This window comes from Hyperoodon ampullatus (genome assembly GCF_949752795.1).
Source record: "Hyperoodon ampullatus genome assembly, chromosome: 3".
NCBI classification, from domain to species: domain Eukaryota; kingdom Metazoa; phylum Chordata; class Mammalia; order Artiodactyla; family Ziphiidae; genus Hyperoodon; species Hyperoodon ampullatus.
The window spans coordinates 147,936,547-147,957,105 of NC_136916.1; the positions used below are offsets into that span (position 1 = coordinate 147,936,547).

The window sequence follows — 20,559 nt, forward strand, 5'->3', positions numbered from 1 at the left end:
GGGGTCTCCTTTTCACAGGCTGCAGGTTCGTAGTTCCCATTGTTTTTGGTGTCTGTCCCCAGTGGGTAAGGTTGGTTCAGTGGATTATGTAGGCTTCCTGGTGGAAGGGACTGCTGCCTGTGTTCTGGTGGATGAGGGTGGATTTTGTCTTTCTGGTGGGCAGGACCGAGTCCGGTGGTGTGTTTTGGGGTGTCTGTGACCTTACTATGATTTTAGGCAGCCTCTCTGCTAATGGGTGGGATTGTGTTCCTGTCTTGCTAGTTGTTTGGCATAGGGTGTCCAGCACTGTAGCTTGCTGGTTGTTGAGTCAAGCTGGGTCTTAGTGTTGAGATGGAGATCTCTGGGAGAGTTTTCACCATTTGATATTATGTGGGGCTGGAAGGTCTCTGGTGGACCAATGTCCTGATCTTGGCTCTCCCACCTCAGAGGCTCAGGCCTGACACCCAGCCGGAGCACCAAGACCCTGTCAGCCACATGGCTCAGAAGAAAAGGGAGAAAAAAAGAAAGAAAGAAGAAAGAAAGAAAAAATAATAAATACATAAATGAAATAGTTATTAAAATAAAAAAATTATTATTAAAAATAAAAAAATTAAAAAGTAATACAGAAAAAAGAAAAAACAAAAAAGAAAGAAAGACGAAAACAATCAAACCAAAAAACCAATCTACCAATAATAACAAGTGCTAAAAACTATACTGAAAAAAAAGGAAGCTGCTGCTTCTTGGTGGCTGCTAGCATTTCATGCCTGTCTCTGGGGTCCGTGCTGATGGCTGCAGCTCACGCCAGTCTCTGGAGCTTTTTAGGCGGTGCTCTGAATCCCCTCTCCTTGCGCACTGCAAAACAAGGGTCTCTTGCCTCTTAGGCAGTTCCAGACTTTTTCCCGGACTCCCTCCTGGCTAGCTGTGGCGCACTAGCCCCCTTCATGCTGTGTTCACGCAGCCAACCCCAGTCCTCTCCCTGGGATCCGACCGAAGCCCGAGCCTCAGCTCCCAGCCCCCACCCGCCCCGGCGGGCGAGCAGACAAGCCTCTCGGGCTTGTGAGTGCTGGTCAGCACCAATCCTCTGTACGGGAATCTCTCCACTTTGTCCTCCGCACCCCTGTTGCTGCGCTGTCCACCGCCTCCCTGTTGCTGTGCTCCCCTCCGTGGCTCCAAGGCTTCCCCCCTCCTCCACCTGCAGTCTCTGCCCGCGAAGGGGCTTCTAGTGTGTGGAAACCTTTCCTCCTTCACGGCTCCCTCCCAGAGGTGCAGGTCCCGTCCCTATTCTTTGTCTCTGTTTTTTTTTCTTCTTTTGCCCTACCCAGGTACGTGGGGAGTTTCTTGCCTTTTGGGAAGTCTGAGGTCTTCTGCCAGCGTTCAGTAGGTGTTCTGTAGGAGTTGTTCCACATGTAGATGTATTTTTGATGTATTTGTGAGGAGGAAGGTGATCTTCACATCTTACTCCTCCGCCATCTTGAAGGTACCCCCATTGGATATTTTTAAAACGTAAAAACGTATTTGATATCTTCCCCCTGAAATGGAAATAGAAGTGAACAAACAAGAGGTGTCATATTTGCTGTTTACAAAACCTGGGCCATTCTAGGTACCAAATCGGAGGGCAGAATTCAAGAAAATAAAGTTCTTTGTGTCCCTGAAGCCCTAACACTAAGATTTAAATAAATATCTTTATGTGTGTGGTGGAGGGGATGGTGTTCTCACTTTTTGGAAAATACAAAAAATATTTTTCATCATGTATTTGGAAAAATGGTCCTTACACTGACAATTACATACTGGTTCATACATTTCTACCTTATTCTTAACCAGCAAAAGTTCAACTTAGGGCACAGTTGTAAAATCACAGAACTTTTGGGTCAAAGGGGACCTCAGATGTATCTGGTTCATCTCCTTCCTCTCCCTGCCCCACCACATCCAGGGACAATTTCTCACCAAGCAGTCATCTATCTTCTGCTTGATTGCCACCAAAGACAGGAAACTTATTACCACCAATGACAACATAATGCATTTTGGGACAATTTAGTTGGAAATTCCTTCCCTACATTGACTTGAAAGTTATAATTTCCAACAGAGGACCCCCATTCTAGCTAAGGAACTTACAGATTCCACAGAAATCACACTTTCCACAAAAAGATCTGAAGACAGACACCATTATGTCCTTGTGAAATCCTGTCTTATAGCCAACAAATATTTCTTTTCACCCTGGCAAAGATCTTTAGTTCTATTGCTCATTCCCATATCACAGGGTTTTATGTCTCTTTTTCCTCCTGGCCTCTTTCCTCTTAATTCAGTTTGCTAAGGTGCCCCTTATAGAGTGTCCTTCCCCAAACTGGCCACAGTATTTCAGATGTGGTCATAAACAGCTTGGGGAAGAATGGGATTATCTCTTGTTCTAAACACACTACTGCTTGACTAATATCACGTTGGCAGCCACATTACACCATCGACTCATAAAAAACATAGTCAACAAGGACTCCCACATTTAGGAGGATTTGAAATTGAGGGATTATCTTCCTTCCTTGCATCTTCTCCATTAAACTCTGGAGGACGAGGCAAATACTCTAAAAGGAAAATCCCTCTTTCCCCAGCAGACAGTCCTCCTTAGACTTGGCATAGAGCAGGAGACAGTGTCTACAGCCAGCAAGAATAGCAGTGCTTTGAAGCTACAACCTACATCCTCTCTGTAAAACAGAAGGGGAAAGGGATGAAATCTGCTTGTGCTGAGTACATACTCTACACCTGACACTATTTTAGATGCTTTATGTATCTTGTCTCATTTTGTCTTCTCAGTAACCTTCAGGGTAGGCACCATTAGCCTTATTTCATAAATAGGCTCAGAGAGGTTAAGTGACTTTGCCAAAGTTACACAGAGATGGTATTTAAACCCAGCTCATTTTGACTCCAAAGCCATGTTTTTTTCTTCTGCATCCTGTTGCTTCCCAGCCAGACCTGACTAAAGATGAGGGGGACATTTGTGGGATAACCTCTTCTAAACAGAGGAAGAAACAGCTCATGCTAGCCAGACCAAAAGGATTACAACATCCCTCCTGTCTCCCCTGCTCGTCTCACTATAATCAAACTTTCTTCCATGTGTGAAATCACCCAGAAGATTTAATGCCACGAATCACTAGATCCATGAATTAAAAGACCACATGTCATCAGAACAACCGGAACAGAAAAACTTTGGAGAGAAGTATTGTCCCAAGGCCCCTTGCTCCCAAATTCCCACCTAGAAAAGTATTTGTTTCTTTAGTAGTTCATGATAAATGCCAGAAAGGATAGAGTGACGAAGTGTCTTTTAAAACACTGGTTCTTGGAGTGTGGTCCCTGAACCAGCAGCAGCAGCATCACTTGGGGACTTCTTAGAAATGCATGCTATCCAGAAGACCCCAGAACTAATGAATCCAGAAATTCTGTTGGTGGGGCCCAGGAATCTGTTTTCATAAGCCCTCCAGGTAAATCTTACTGTGAACACAATAAACAAGGTTCTCCTGCAGCTTCTGATGGAGATAGAGGTTCTAGGGAGATGAGGGGCAACCCCAGATGGCCCAGGGACTCAGTCATCCAGCCAGGGTACATGGCACTTGTGGAAAAAGAATTTCTTAGAGGTCCTATAGAGTATGCAGACAAAAGGAAAATGTACCTGCTAAAAATATTGCCCTGAAACAAAGTTATTGGGTGGATCTACTGCAAGATGCTTAACTATCACTGTGCATTAGCTTAATCCAAAAAACCTACTAACTGATTTGGAGCAACTGGAAGATTATAAAGAAAAAAAAAAGGTGTCATACTCCCACTGCCAAGGAGAGTTAGAGAAATAGCCACATGCCTTCTGCTTTTAGTTTAACTTTCTCCCACTAGGAAATGTTCCTGTACATGATAGTAGTCATTTCATTACAAGTTTGGTAGTTGCTAGAAGAATGCTGAATCAAGCCTGTCCCTTTGCATATGGTTCACATTTTTCTATTTTACAAAAGAAGTGCAAAGAAAAGGGATGGGAATGGGGTGATGTAGCCACAGGGTAGAGGTGCCTTGGAGGGGATCCCAGGTGTCAATGAAGGTCTAAGGCAATTCAGGATGGATTTCTTAATAGATAGAGCATGAGAAAGCATTACAGAAAAGGAGGTGGGGATTTGCCAGAGGAAAATTGTTTCATAAAAGAGTAAACTAAATGAAAGCCTGATACCTGGATAGTGAGAAAGTACGACCGGGAAAAGCAGAGAAATATAGCAAGGCCCTGCACTTCATTTTACTGCTTTTTGTTTTCTTTTTCTTTCTTTTTTTTTTTTTTTTGAAAAAAATCATGTTTCAGAAAGCACTAGTACTACCATGGAATGCTCCCTGTGTTACCAAACCAAACTTGGGTCCATTTGCCCTCACCCATGTGCAGCAAAGCCAATCCACTGACACCAGGTTATGGTGAAGGAAAGTAGAGCATTTATTGCAGGGTGCCAAGCAAAGAGAATGGGCAGCTCATGCTCAAAAGACCTGAACTCCCTGACAGCTTTCAGGGAAGGGTTTTTAAAGGCAACATTTGGGGTGAGGCTTGCAGCGCATGGACTTTCTTCTGATTGGTTGGTGGTGAGGTAACAGTGTGATGTTTCTGGATCTTAATCAGCAACCTTCTGGTTCCAACCAGTCTGGGGTCCACATGCTTCTATTTAGCTTGCAGTCACCATCCTCCACCTGGGTGGAGGGGTCTTAGTTTCTGCAGAACAACTCAAAGATGTGTGTCAGATGGTTATGTATATCCCTTGAGGAGGAGCTAGGACTGTGTTTTACAATCATTGAAGTATTGTTTAAGCGATCATTACTTTTCTTGCTTCACTGCTTTTCCTTTGTTTCTGTACTCTCTCACTTCCCTAATTAGTAACTGCTTGAGCCTGCTCTTTGGAACTCAGAGAAGGCCTAGGAGACTAAAGCCTTTCGTTTAGTGTAGTTTTCTATGAATAAGAAATGGGGCTTTGGTACCTGGAAGGGCCCTGCAGGGTCCTGCTTGGTTTCCCCATTTTCTTTGATACTCCTCAATCCTGAGAGGAACAAGGGTGGGACAAGAAAGGGAATAACGCTTTAGATAGAGAGGTTAAAAATAATAAACTCAGGGGCTTCTCTGGTGGCGCAGTGGTTGAGAGTCCGCCTGCCGATGCAGGGGACACGGGTTCGTGCCCCGGTCCAGGAAGATCCCACATGCCGCGGAGCGGCTGGGCCCGTGAGCCGTGGCCGCTGGGCCTGCGCGTCCGGAGACTGTGCTCCGCAACGGGAGAGGCCACAACAGTGAGAGGCCCGCGTACGGCAAAAAAAAAAAAAAAAAAAATAATAATAATAATAATAAACTCAGTGTTAGGGGATTCGGTTTCACCCACACAAAGTTAAGGGAGGGTCCCACAGTTAACTGAGTTTGTGAATTGCTGCAAATGATATCTTCCTCTCAGAGCTGAATCATGAACTGATTTAAGGCTCTGAGAAGTTCTGCAGTCAAGAAATCTTTTAATTTTATTTGACCCAATATTCCAAAGTTATTTGGCTAGAGAACCCTTTCATCTCCAATAATTCCTAGTCACACCCAATAGGACACCAACTGTATTCATCACTGTATCAAAGTGACAGACGTAAAGGTGGAGGAAGAGAAGCTTCACATTCTAGGAGAAGGGAAGGAAGTGGGTACACGCAAGGGAGACTGTTCTCCTAGGGAAGCTGGTAGGAAAAAGAGCAAAAGTCCAACAACAAAGAAGCTGCTTTAGGATGCAAGGTCCGACCCCTGTCCGAGAAGACCTCCAAGAACAGCCAGAAGAAAGCAGGCTGGTCAGGGGGCACAGCAGAGGCCCCCATGCTATCGTCGGAACCACTCCAGATATGGCCTCTAGATCAAATTGGAGCAAAAGACTCTTGATTTGAATATTTATCTTACCTCCTCTCCCTCTCCCCCAAAAGAGTTCCATCTGCCAGAGAATTACAGGGCACAAAGACAGTTCCCTCAGACACCAGCACTGGGACCCAGGCCTTTCTTCATCTCCCTTCCAGGTCTGGGGGGACTTCTGTCTGCCAGGACTAGGTCCTGGCCCTCATCCTACCTCTCTTGTGTCTGGGTCTCAGTTTCCTCATTTGTAAAGCGTTTGGATGAGACTGGTGATCCCTAAGGCTTTTTCCAGCTCTGTCAATTCTGAAATTTTATGAGAGCTTGGAGATCGGTATCTGAATTCCTGTGCTGTTACGAACTAGCTGTAACATTTGAACAAGTAACCTGTGCTCCCTGTACCTCTCCTAGGAAAGATTTGCACACTGGGTGACCTTGAGACCCAAAAGAGATAATGTGTCTGTCACGGTGGTGATTGAAAAGTCATTGTAAATGTAGAAGGTGTTGTTTTCCATTTGGGGCGTGGCACCTGAGTGATCCTTGTCTCTCTACATAGTCTGTTGTCTCCCTTGCTTTTCTCCTGCTTTCCTCCATTGGCTTTCCTCCAAAGCCCCATTGGCTTTGCCCTGTGAGCTGGTGTTTGTTCTGTTCTCTGCTCATCAGTCACTCAACTGCCCTCAGAGTCCTAGCCTCCCACGTTCTTCCAGGTGTCCACAAATTGACCTAATGTAACAAGCTTAAAATAATTTCAGATTTGCCTTAATTTGGACAGAAAGGTTGACCTGAAGTACACTGCTGGGCTGTTTTTGCAAAGGGCTTCTTGCCAAAAATATTTAAGTATATGAGTCAGAGATGAAATTTACCTACCTAAGAATACACTGTTTTTAAAGCACCTTTAGGAGTACCAGATATATATGCACAGCATAGTTACAGTATAACCAGAGAGTAACCTCACTTAGGCTGATGTAAAAACATTTTTTGTCTCTTAAGGAAGACCCATCAATTTACCTTTTAGCCTTCCCAGAATATTCCAGAGTGGGGTAGGAACAAACGCCATGGTTTGTATCTGTACCTTTGTGGCTAGAACAACCCTGAGATTTGAAAACTGCACTAGATGCTAGACACTAGAAATAGTCAATTGCCTTGTCAGTTCCTCTTGGCCCATGCTTTTCACATAGATTAAGTCTGAGAGTTGATTAATTTGAGGCTGGCGTGTGGGCTGTGGGGCAGAGATAGAGCAAAGGGGATTACTTACTAATTTAAAAGAATACATACATTTGCAAGGGAGAAGGTGAAACTAGGTAGGATTTACCTCTTGATCATGTATATATAAACCATCGGTTCTATAGAATTTACATCCTGATTGCTTTTCTGCAAGAAACCTGACTTCTCTCATCTGACAGTAACAGAACTATTTCTGTATGAAAACAAACTTCCCCTTCCCTTACTCAAACTTGTTCACACTTTTTGCTGATTTCAGATCGCCCCTTGCCTTGGGGCTGGGCAGAATAGAATGTTCTTTAGTTTCTACCAGAGAACCTAGCTGTGCTTTTTTTGAGTGTACAGAGAGTTGGCTAAAAAATAACATAATGATAATAAAAATAAATAGCTAAGTTTAACTAGGCACTTACCATGTGAACTGAGTGCTTTATTTACATTATCTAGTTTAATCCTCCCAGCAACTGAGTGAGGTAGGTATTATTATCTCCCCGTTTTTAAATAGTCATAGACAGGCTGAAACTTGGTTTGACTGTGAACCTTTCCAAGGCTGCAGAGGGCTGGAAAGTTCAGTGGTTCAGTTAAAATGAAGTGGCAGACCTGGTCAGTTAAGGAAGGTGGGCTGCAGTCTGACTCTATGACCATTACTTTCCGTCTCCTTGTAACTTCCTTTTCTTCAAGAAGACATCTTGGAAACTCCCCAAGACAACTTACAAACAACCTCTCAATTGAGAACCATGGGTCCATTCACTCAGCACTCCTTCAGCAAAGGGAAGTGACCTTGCTGGGCACTCCCAGCACTTCCTGCAGGCAGAGACCCTGCCTGCATCCTCTGGGTCTTCTTTTGTTCACTGTTGTTCCTTCTCCTGCAGCACACCTGGGGCAGGTGTGCCCATAACGGTGGACTCCAAGCCTCAGGGGAACATGGCAACCATTCCTCATTCAATTCCAGTTATAAAATGCTAAAGGACTTGGAAGCAGCTTTCAGCCTGAGGATTTTGTCATCTGGAGTCTGTTCCTTGGAGTCTGGTCTGAGGAGAATGCCGAGGGCCCTGGGGAGAAAGGGCCCGTGTTTGGGCCTGTGGGCCTGGCTGGGGGCTGGGAGGCAGTGTCCCCGAGCCCATACAGATGCAATGGGCGCTCTCAGTGAGCATGTGGCCCTTGGGACCTTCTGAGCTGCGAGGTCAGATTAAATCCACCAAAACAAAGCTTTGGGCTCAGTCTCTTCCTCAGGCATGTGCTTCTATCCCCAGCAGCCTTGGCTGGGACTCTGCAGGCCCAGGAGGAGGGGCGCTCCGTGCAGCCTTGGAGCTGGACTTGGGTGGGGTACCATCCTCACGGAAAGGGAGGCTGGCCTTGGCCGTGGGAGCCAAGGGGCCCAGGGGTGAGTTGGCGTGGCCACCTGGCCCCAGGGACAGGCTTCCCCAGAGGTGATTATTGGCCAAGGAGGAAGAAACAGCAAGCCAGCCCCCATTAAAATGCTGCCACTGGCAAGGAGTCATCCCTCGGAGCCATCCCCTGTGGGCCGGACAGAACTTGAAGGGGCGAACTCCAAGTTCCCAGCAGTACTTCCCACCCAAACCTCTGGGGGTTCCCAGGGGAGCTCTGGCCCGCTAGGAGGCCGGCTTGCCGGGTGTTTCTGACACAGCCAAGAGCAATCTTTGCCGCAGCCATCCTGTAACCGGCCACCGGCCTGTGCCAGGCACTGGACTCACACTGTTTTCATTGTCAGAGCCCTTCAGGTTTGGTGCTGTTATCCCCATTTTATAGATGGGGCTCAGAGAGCTAAGTAACATGCCAGTTCGTAACTGGCTGGATCAGGATGCAAACCCAGGTCTGTCTGGGTTTCTTTCCATTCCACCCTTAGGCTTCCTCAGAAGGTAGCACTAACCTGCCTTAGGCCGTTGATCTTGGGTGAGAATCTGGGGTAGGAACCAAGGCCATGGGGTTATGGATTGTCTCCACGAGAGGAAGCAGGAGTGAAACCTGGTCCTGGGGTAAAGGCATTGACTACAGTTTCCCTGCATGGACAGTAGAGGTAAATAAAAATGCTCATTTTTTACTGGTAGGAACAAGATGCCCTACATCGTGTTCTCATCCTGATTTCTATGGGTAGGTCTCAATGAAGCAACTAGTTTTGGGGAAAACTGTGATGTTTGGTACCCACACAAGAGCAGAAGCCTTTTCTGTAGCTTTTCTGTCTTGCTGATAACTTCTGGATTTTACCCAGGCTGTCAAATCTCTCCTTTACCCCTGTACCCCTTGGATCCCTCACCACTTGATTTGTATGCTGTTATTGTCTAGCCTCAATTCTAATGTGCCCTTGATCCCAAGAGGCACCTTTTCCGCACAATTTAATGCCTGTACAATTGGCACACATCTTGTAATTGAGGTCTACATTTAGTGTGGCAGGGCTGTTTAAATTGTTGTTATATTTTTAGAATGGATGGAGACCAAGAATTTAGGAAATATGATAATTCATGCATTTATTCAACTCATCAAATGCCTACAACAAACGTCAGGCATTGTGCTAGATGCTTGGAATATAGAAATAGCCAATATTCAGTCCCTTGCCTTAGCGAGGTCACAGTCTAATGGGGGAGATAGACTAGACAGATCAACCGTTAAGCTCATTGTAATAAGGGCTCTGAATTTGGGGAACCAGGGTGTGTGGAGGGTCGGAGGAAGGAGGGAGAGGAGGTGGGGAGGCTGGGACCACTTTAAGAAGAAGGTGTATCATGAATGGGGTGGGAAGACAGAGGGTTTGGGAGTGTGCTGGGATGGGTTGGGGAATGGTATTCTGGGCAGGTTGACCAGTTGGAGCAAACAGAAGTTCAGAATCATGAGACCCTAGATGTGTTTGTGAGCCTCAAAGGCTCAAAGGCTCATTCCAGCTTGTGGCTGGAATGGGGAGTGTGGAGACCTGGGAGTAGAATGAGGCTGTGGGGATAGGCAGGGGGCAGATCATGGGGGCCCTCAAGCTCGTGCAAATCAGCATCGTCTCCATCCTGAGTACGATGGCCAGTCATCGAGGGGTTTTACGCAGCGGAATGATGCCCTGATTTGTGTAGAAAGTGGGTGGGAAAAGGATGGTGGGGTGGGGTGGAGGACATAGACAGAATGACAGCTATTGAGAGAGAAAGGAGAGTTACTCCGAATGAAGCCAGAAGCCTCATTCTCATTTACTATTCCCAGGCAGCGTGGACCCAATCACGGAGACTTGAGGAAGATCACACAGTGGTGCAGCAGGGCATCTAGAACTAGAACCTGCAGGCACAAGTGGCCTTGTTTTTACCGTAACCCCATCACATGTGCCCTTTTCTCAAGAAAGCCATGGGATCAATAGGCAGGCTGACTATAGGAACGGATGCTGGGAAAAGCTAGAAAAAGAAGAAAAGCTTTTCCCTTGTCTCCGCTTCTTCAGGAAGGGTCATATCAACCTACAGTGGTGACATTCCAGCTTGTACTTGCCAAATTAGTTCACCAATCAATTTTTTACAAATGGATGGAATACACAGCGAACGTATCCGAGTACGGTATAAGAGATTAAGCATTCAATGTCATAAGGAAACAGTAAATTGCTATGGTTGCTCCTGGGGGTCACACAGAAAATGTAATCAATGTTGTCTGGCCAGCCTTCAAGGGCCACTCGGGGGAGGGATGCTGGGTGACAGGTAGAAGGAGTTCTCCGCTATGCTGGGGATGCTTTGAAGGAGGTGGGAGGTGACTGTGGATACTGTGACCCAAGACTTACGGTTCTTTTCCCCTTCCCACTTCCCCGAACAGGTGCAGTGCCATACTTACACGGGGTACTGCTGGTGTGTCACCCCAGATGGGAAGCCCATCAGTGGCTCTTCTGTGCAGAATAAAACTCCTGTATGTTCAGGTACCGTAGGGAAGGGCGGGAAGAAGGAAAAGGGTGGGAGAGAGACCGCTTGGCTGGTCTCCTGAATCTTGTGGGTGCACTTTTGAAAGATTGGTGGTGGTTATGAGCCCTCTTCCAGGTCAGGGAGGAGTCTACCCAAACATGCTTGCTCTGTTGTCAGCTGGGTGATAGGGTCAGTATATGTCTGTGTGTATGTATCTATTTATTTTGAGTTTAAGTTTCTGGTTCAATGCTCTTTTCTCAAGCATCGGCCATAACCTCTAGAGAGCATGGCATATAAGTTTGTAGCTTGTGTGCTCTTGGTTGCTTGCTAGTGGCCCTGGATGCACACTTTATTGAGATAAATTTCAAGACTGCGTTGGAGTTCAACATCAAAGGCTGTGGCAACCAATTAGGGATGTCTTTCACGGGTGCAGGAGAGGAGAGTGGTGGTCTACGTTGCCATACGTTTGCAACCCCTGACCAATGTAATGTATGGTGATGGAAAACATTCATAACCGCGGCCCTCAAATCTGGCTGTCCTCAGCAGTGCCTGGGGAATTCAAAAAGAACCCAGGTGTCGAGGCGTCTCCTTCCGTATTCGGATCCAGTGGTCATGGAGACTTGGGGTCCACGTGTTTAGGAAGCTTCTCAGGTGGTTCTCATGATGAGACAAGTTAGGGAACCACTGCTTTATAACAACCCTCTGGGTGAGCCCATAGGAAAAATGAAGTCCTTTTTATTTCCAACTTTATAGGCATAGAGAAATTTTGTTCTTAGGTCAGTTTTGTGGGATTGTGCATTTCGGATTTAGGCAAGCTTCCCACTTCCATTCAGATGGAAAGGGACTTCAAGACACTCCCTTAATTCACTATGCAGCTCAGCCCACGTTAACAAAAAAAGCCTATCCCATCCACCAGCTGCTTCCTATTTCTCTGTAATCTGTGTATACGAGATTTTATTTATTTACTTATTTTTAATTTTTAAGTGCAAGCAAAGTCTAAAACATTATTCTAAAACCTCTGGGAAATTCCAAAGGCAGTCCTGCTGTCCTAACGTTTTCCTTTTTTCCCCAAATTTATTCATTTTTCAACCAGCCCTGCTATATAAGGGGAAAAGTGAGTGGAAAGGGCCGTAAGTATCTACATTAGGAAACCAAAATTTGCAGGCCAAAAAGGAAAGTTTACTTTATTTGTGGTTTACATGGAAACTGGAAACCTTAATTGGGGTTGGTGTGGGGAGGGGGAGGAGGAGGAATGAGCCCTTCTTGCAAATGACCTGGAAAGTTTCATTTAAAGCAAACAAATGTGCTAGAAACAAGTCATGCAGGGAAATATAATTGAATTCTCACAAAGCTAGTATACGGAGAAGGGGTTGGCTATGGATTATGATGGGTTTCTTCTCTTTTGTCGCGGGGACTTCCACAGATGCCCTGGTGTGCCTGGGCTGGCTGTGCCCTGCATGTGCGGGGTTGGGTGTCATAGGAAAGGCAGGTGCAACAGGGTCAGGACCGTCGGATGGCGGCACAGGGCATCCAAGCACATGCAGGGCAAAGCGTTTGGCCAAACCCCCAGACTGCCCGCTCCTTGAGGAACACGCTGCATCTAGAAAATTGTTTCCATGCCTCAGACTATTTTGGCCCATTCATTACAATTGGGCCAACAATTTTCTACTTAATGCAGATGGAAAATCGCCGATTTCCTGCCCTAACCAGCAAGGGATGTCAGTCATTGCATTTGCAGTGAGAGGGGTTTTCTTTTCAGTTGGCCCCCCCCTGGCTGGATGGGGCTCAGAACATGGAGTTGGTGGGAAGTGGAGGTGAGGGGCGGTCAGTGGAATGTTCAACAAAGGAGTTATGTGGTTGTGGAATTTTGTAAAAATCTGGTCAAGACTATTGCCAGGGAGCCTGGAAATCATTGTTCATCTCAACGGCGCTGTGATATCAGTGACATTGATGTTAAACAAACCCCAGTCACATGTATGTATGTACTCACTTTGTATATAATGTTCCTAGATGTGTATACAATATATATATATACATAACCACATGCTCATAACATCAGGCTTTACCAACTCTTTGAAAGAAACCAACCGCGATGCATTCTGAATGTCTGTGTTTTTGTTTCCCTTCTCACCCAAGGTTCAGTCACCGATAAGCCCGTGAGCCAGGGTAACTCAGGAAGGAAAGGTGAGTGGAGTTTCACGCTTTATCTGAATGTTTGCTTCTAAAGCCAGTCCAAGCAGGCATTCTTAGACAAGATGGAAGGAGCCTGGGGTGAAAGCTAAAAGTGCCCCGCAGAAAATTCCCATTCTTATTCTGTGTTTCCTCCCAGAAGCCTGGAGGTAAGTAAGGCTCGTATGGCGGTGGGGACCAAGCTCCCAGAATTTCTGAGAGAGGTGAGCAAGTGCAGTGCACAGAGCTGGCAGGGACCCTGAGACTCTTGGTTCCTGGGAAGTTCAGTCAATAAGCTACCAGTGTAGCCAGCATTAAACAGAAAAGCACAATGAAGGCAGGTATGCCCGAGTCTGCCCTGACTCTTTTATTTTGGAAACCCATCTGAACAGTTTTTCCTCCTTGATTTTCCTTGATAATTGTCCCAGCACATCCAGATTCTTTTCACTAAGACTAGATGCTTCATGGGCAGGTGACTCATGCAGCTGTTATCTTGAAATTCTTAATTATTTTCCTTTGAACTTGAGTTTTGTAAGTATAGTCCAGTGGGACAAAGAAGTGTGTGTGTGAGCAGAAGAGACACGTGTACTATGCTTACCTGCTGCAGCCTCATTGGCAGATAGCTCTTGTGATGCAGGCTACAGGGCTTCCATAATACGCTTAGAGTTTTCACTTTTCATTACCTAGAACAACGCTAAATAGCAAATTAAAGAACATCAGGACAAGTCAAGAGAGAGACTGTGGAAGAGAGGATAAGGCTTGATATTTTAGTGTCTTTTGTGGCACCTTTTTTCCTGCTTTTTGAACAAAAGGCTTTGCATTTTCACTTGGCACTGGGCCCTACAAATTGTGCAGCTGGCCCGACTAGGGCATTTGTCTGAGTGCTGTTTAGTGGACCAGCCGACATGAGGAATAGGTCCTTGGGATGTGCTGACCATCCTTTCCAGGGTGCTGACACTAGGATTCACCGCTTCTTACTTCTAGGACAGCATACACATTGGTAGTTGCATGGAAAACAGGTATCAGGGCCTCCCTGGTGGCGCAGTGGTTGAGAGTCCGCCTGCCGATGCAGGGGATACGGGTTCGTGCCCCGGTCTGGGAGAATCCCATATGCCGCGGAGCGGCTGGGCCCGTGAGCCATGGCTGCTGAGCCTGCGCGTCCGGAGCCTGTGCTCCGCAACGGGAGAGGCCACAACAGTGAGAGGCCCGCGTACCACAAAAAAAAAAAAAAAAAAAAAAAAAAACAGGTATCAGTTTTATTGCATATGCAAGCACTTCAGAAGCCCCATTTTGTGCCCTCGGGTAAAACTCAGACCAGAGGTCTCGACTGAGTTTGAGCCCTCCCACCTGCATCTGGGCCTTGGGAACTTCATGCTCATAAGAGTCCATGTGGAGAGTTGGGCATGCAAGGATCAGTGTGGGGTGTACAGGCTTACCCTCCACCGCAGTCACAGGGAGACCAAGGCAAAGCCTTGGACCTTGCCCCAAGTGCTTATTCCTTGGGGACCAGAACAGGAGGCAGAGTCCCACTGCCTGAACGCAGAAGCCGAGAGTCTGGAGAACATGCTGTCGCTGCATGCTGTCCCTCCAAGAAGACATGGAAGTGGAGCTTGGTGATACCACCACCCACTAGAAACCATGGACCAAGCGACCCGATGGGCTGCTCCCCTTCCAGCGAGCAGGAACGAGTAAGTGGGTGAAAGAAGGGAGCAAGCACCCTTCCAGGTCCTTCCAAGCACAGGGGGAGACAGCCTCCAGTGTTGGTAGTTCCCTTCTAGGAGGGCAAGACGGAGAGGGGATGAACGTTACTTTCTGCAAAGATCTGAAATCATCAACACTGTGAGTGGCATGTCTGCCTGTAATTTATTGGGGTTGGAAAAGGGAGCTGCCTTCAGTTTCGCTTGTTGCAACTGAAGTCTTCAGGAGCATAGCCTTTATTCCTGGGCGTGAGGTCCTGGTGGCAGGGAAGAAAAAGAGCAATCATGCAAAACGGACCACCCAGACTTTCCCCACCAAAGGGAACTGAGTGCATGATGCTGAATGAAGCACCTGCAGCAAGAAAGGCCAACCAGAGGATTTTGGTTCTTCAGCTGCACAGAGAAGTACTTCCCCGGTTGTCCTTTCTAGTTTGTTGTGGCTTTGTACCCTGTGGATAACAATAAGAACCAGACCTGTGGTCACGGTGGGCTCTTGCTGATCCAGTTGGAAGAAGTCAGGGGAATCCAGTTCCTCCAAGGATGATGCAGGGAACAGGGGGGTAGGGTCTGAAGCCTCGTGTCAGGGGGATAAGTTTCCAGCAGTTTCTAGCTCTTTGCTCCCTTACCCCGGTGGGTTCCTCCCTCCTAGACTGTTGTGTGGAGGCTTCCTTTTTGGTGCAAAGGGCTGGCAGAGGGGTGGGGGAGATGCTAGGGCTGACTCGCCCCTGGACACTTGACTTCTGCCCAGTGGCCTCTCTTTCCTTCTACTTCAGAGGGTCCACAGAGGTGTTGAATCTCTTCTGTTTGTCTGCCATGGGCAGTGCAGTGAAAAGCAGGTTCGGGCCACCTGTAGGAAGGGCCACCTGAAGCCACACCTGTCCAGGAAGCTGGGGTTTGAATGGGAACAGGGTGCGAGAGGGCATTTATAATATCCTGTGTCGGCCCCGCCGAGGTCCCTTTTTCAGCTGCCGCTTAAGAATGGAATGTGCTCCGGAGGGCAGCAGGTGGGAGGACACAAAGGACCGTTGTCTGAGCTCATGCCCACATGTGGGGTCTCCTAGAAGGCATCTCCCTGGAGCCGGAGCTTGCAGCCCAAGACCTGCCCAGAAGGATGCTAAGCCCGGAGGACGGCCAGAAAGGGGGCGAGGCCGGGGGTCTGGGTGTGTGTGTTGGGGGGTTGGTGGTGGTGGGGAGGAACGGACCCAGCTCCTTCTTTCCCCACCCTCTTGCCTTTTTGAACATGCTCCACGGATGGGGCTTGAAGGGATCAGTTCTCTCCACCGGGGAGGAATGAAAAGGCGTATTGTGCGAAGGAGGGTCTGGTTGCCAGCCAGGAATCAGTCCTCCAAAGGAGAGGAGGAGAAAAAGGAGAAAGGCAGAGCGGGAGGAGGCTGGGGGAAGAGGCCCAGGGAGATAGCGGGAGGCAGGGGAGAGGGAGAGAGGCCAGGCGGTAGCAGGTCACAGCCGTCTGGCTCGCAAGGAGGTCTGGGTCGCTCCTGATCCTGGGTCCACAGGTGTGGGCCCGAGGGGAGAAGTGGGGGACGGAGGGAGGGAGGTCCGGTTATCTTACCCAGATGCATGTGCTCCGGGAGGGGAGGAGGGTCAGAACTTCAGACTATTTACTTAATCCCTTGGAATGTCCTTGCCTCGCTCTGTTCTTTGGGCCCCTTGTGTTTCACAGACTCCTTTATGGGCACATGTGTGGTAATTAACACATGCAGGGTAGGTCCCGGGCCATGTGTTTGAGTTTCAAATATCCATTGATCTGGGGCACTCCCATCCTGCTACCCCTCCCTTCTCCGTCCATCCTCGCCCTCGGAGAGAGATGGAAGGAGTATGTGTGTGTTTTGGGGGGTGGAGGGCACACGTGCAGCCACATGTGTTTTATTGATGCTACAGAGGAATATCAGAAGAGAGGAAAGGGCCCCCAGCAGCCCCTTGAGCTCTGACGATCTGCTGCTAAAACAGTCGAAAGCTGCAGAAGTTGAGAGACAGAAAGGAATTTTGGGTTTCCAGTGAAGCAGGAAAGTGGATGGGAAGCAAAATGTGTTTAGAGATGGTGGTTTTACCCTGAGAAGCTTTTCCTGGTCCCCCAAGGCTTGTGGATTTTCCTGAGGTGCCTCTTTTAGGGGTCTTGATGCTAACAAATATGGGTGATTTGGGGGGTTTCCGGGATAACCAAACACAAAGTCAGGGACTGGTCCTGGGCTTCATTACTTACGAGGTGTGGAAGGGAAGTTCTCAGCCTCTAGTGGGGTGTTTATGGGGCGGGTGAAGAATGATTAAATGGGAGAATAGCGGGAGAGCACTTGGGCAATGATTTCTGGCAGTTCTCTGGGAACTTCTTCTCCTGAGCGCCCAGGACCTTATAGATCCCAGGGTGATACTTCGATAGATGGCAAATGAAAATATAGGGTTATTGGGAGTTTTCTGCAATTTTCTCTTTTCCTACTTCCTAGAGGTCTGGGAGTGAGCAGTGTAAGGAAAATGAGAGAAGAATAAAAACAATAGCAAACTGCTTACACTTTCTGCATGGGCTTCTGTGTTTGTCAAACCAATCTTGGAGAGAAGCGAAACTTCCAAAATCCAACCTACCTTTAATTTGCTGAAACTTCTTTTATTCCCCCACTGGCTACTCCGTAGTCTGTGTTCCAAGTGAAGAGTGAGTCACAGTTATTTCTCCAAGGTCCCTCTCTGGGTCTCAGTTTTTAGAATCTCTCCTGACGTCTGGTCTACAGGTTGGTGCCAACTTGGAGACCTTTGTCACTCAAGTGACGGAGCTAGCAGCACTCTCACTCAGGGCTGAGGGAGGTGCTTAGGGCAGGGATGATGGATGGCGGGTCTCCCAGATGAAGGGGACCAAGCAGCCTCTAGCCTCCGCCCTCGTGGTGGTTAAGCACACCTGAAGGAGGTTTACTCCATTGCCTCAAGCCTGGCTGAGGTGTGCAAGGCTGGCTATCTCAGAGCATTCTACACGTGGAGCGTCACCCCTGTTCACGTGACTTTAACCTCTTCCCAGCTACCTCTTTTTTCTCTTCCCCCAGCACAGAGGGGGAGGCTGGATCCATAATTGATCTGTCAGCCTTGCCATCAGATAGCTCAAGTCCGATTACCTACCAGCCTGGGCTGGATTTCTTTTCTTTTTTTTTTTTTTTTAATATATATATATATATATATATTTACATCTTTATTGGATATAATTGCTTTACAATGGTGTGTTAGTTTCTGCTGTATAACAAAGTGAATCAGCTATACATATACATATATCCCCATATCCCCTCCCTCTTGCATCTCCCTCCCTCCCACCCTCCCTATCCCACCCTTCTAGGTGGTCACAAAGCACTGAGCTGATCTCCCTGTGCTATGCGGCTGCTTCTGGGCTGTATTTGAATGGAGCTGGGCAGCTAATGACCTCTGTGGGTTGGCCTCGGCTCACATTGGAATCCCCTGTGAAGAAGCATTCATTCTGATACGTGCCTACTACAAACTGTGCCTAAGCAGCTCCAGGCCCATGAGAGGTGGCTCTTTTCCTCTCTGCATACAGGTTACTGCTGCTTTCTGGTGTCTGAACCACCCTGGACCAAGCCTGGCTTATCACTATATCAGCTTTGAAGAGATGGGTTGCAGAAGGGTGTGTGCGAGGGTGCTTGAGTGTTCATGCATGTACCATATCTCCCTCTACCCACGCTTAATTACTCCCCCAGCAGGGCTCCGTCTACTCATCCCCCTCCCTCCATCTCAGCCCCTATTCTGTGGTCTCCAAAAGAAAGTTTATGCATGGAGGATGCTAAACGAAGAGTGTGAATCCTTGCCATATCCTGATTTCCAAGGACTAGAGAGGAAATGGGATTTAGTGACCTGGAAAAACCTTCTAGCCATGGATTCTAATGAGTCCCTGGCGTTGTTAGTAACCATTAGTGTTTTTATACTTGGCTCTTTTATTCTTTCATTCAACAAATTTTCATTGAGACCTTACTAAGTGCCAGCTTTTAGTTAGTGAGGATCCAGTAACAAGTGAAATGATAAGAGCCCTCGCCTTGTGGAGCTCACATTCTAATGGTTCTTAGCCTCTTCTTGTAGAGGGTATCTTCAGGTGGAGGTGAAGCCTCCCAGAGGGGCACAGACCTCTAGATACTGGGATGCTTGGAAGCAGGGGAGGGAAGGCAGGTGGCACCTGCAAACACCCTGGTCAGCAGCTCCCACGGCCAGAGCCTCTAAGGAAAGACCCTTGAAGGAGGCTGCCTGGGATGAGCATGGCCCACCGGCAAGTTCTTGATTCCTATGCCTGGTACCTTTGTGGTGCCCCCAAAGTCCAGGTGAGACAGCCCAGAGCTTGTCAGGCCACCGAGAATATGTTCATTGGCTCACTGTTCCTTGGATGAATGAGTTCAGTTCCAGCTGTGGCCCAGCAAGCTGGAGGGAGCCAGCGATTTCAGCCCGTGGGTGGACAGGCCTCAGGGCCACATCCGAACTACTTCTCCAGCTCCAAGCGCCACGTAGCTCCTGTGGTCAAGGCCGAGGAATTGTCACTCTCCGGTCCTGTTGCACCCGTTGAAAGAAAGCCACGAGTTTCAAGGGCTGTTTATTTTAAAATTGATGTGGAAAGGCAATGGAACTAGAGTAGCTAAAACAATTTTCAAAAAGAAAAAGAAAGTGGGAGGAATCACTCTATGTGATTTTTTTTAAACGAGATCTTTAGTGTTTTATTCCCTTCATGACCCTTTATGAATTTTCAATCCATGCTTCCCTTTGATCATCTGAACAAATGTGGTGACTCCACATTTTTTTCAATGTTTATTTCTTTTTGTTTTTTAATGACTTCGTTTTAAATTTAAGAGGAAGATATAGAAATTTTCCATATACCCCCTGCCGCCACACATGTGCAGCCTCCCTCACCATCAATATTCCCCCCCAGAGTGAGTACATTTGTTACAACTGATCAACCTAAATTGACACATCATTATAACCCAAAGTTCACAGTTTATATTAGGATTCACTCTGGGTATTGTACACTCTGTGGGAATGGACACATGTGTAGTGATATCCACCATTATAGTATCATACAGAGTATTTTCACTGTCCTATTGACCTAGAGATCAATGGAACAGAAAAGAGAACCCAGAAGTAGGCCTACACAAGCATGGCAAACAGATTTTTGACAAAGGTGCAAAAGCAATTCAGCGGAGGAAGGATAGTCCTTTCAACAAATGGTGCTGTAGCAATTGGGCATCCACAGACAGAAACAAAAACAACTCCCCGAGACCTTCCCTAAATCCCACGCCTTATACAAAAACCAACTCAAAGTGGATCTTGGACTTAAATGTAAAATCTAAAGCTATTAAAACTTTTAGAAGAAAACATAGGAGAAAATCTTCAGAACTTACAGCTAGGTGAACCTTGAGCTTTGGTGTCTGAGAACATCAAACACGTGATCCAAAAATTTTAAAAATTGATAAATTGGACTCAATCAAAATTAAAAACTTGCTCTTGAAAAGATCTTGTTAAGAGAGTTAAAAAACTACAGACTGGGAGAAAATACTTACAAACCACCTATCTGGCATAGGACGTGTGTAGAAGATACAGAGAATGCTAAAAAACTTAACAGTTGAAAAACAATTTAATTTAAACATGGGCAAAATAAATGAATAGGCATCTCACCAAAGCACATAGGTGGAGGGCAAATAAATACACAAAAAGGTGTTCAACATCATTAGCTATAAAAAAGTGCAAGTTAACCAACAAGGGCCTACTGTATAGCACA

At 47.0% G+C, this 20,559-nt stretch overlaps 1 protein-coding gene across 2 annotated transcripts in view; it reads left to right on the top strand.

Annotated features, from left to right (window-relative positions):
* Positions 1-20,559, top strand: part of SMOC1 (SPARC related modular calcium binding 1) — a gene marked incomplete at both ends in the record, with an annotated part of 154,005 nt that overhangs the window by 90,351 nt on the left and 43,095 nt on the right. For both annotated transcript variants that reach the window (XM_079699529.1, XM_079699530.1), the window contains 2 exons: positions 10,850-10,949; positions 13,069-13,116. In XM_079699529.1, coding sequence (XP_079555655.1) covers positions 10,850-10,949; positions 13,069-13,116 — 148 coding nt within the window. The remainder of the gene's footprint in view (positions 1-10,849; positions 10,950-13,068; positions 13,117-20,559) is intronic.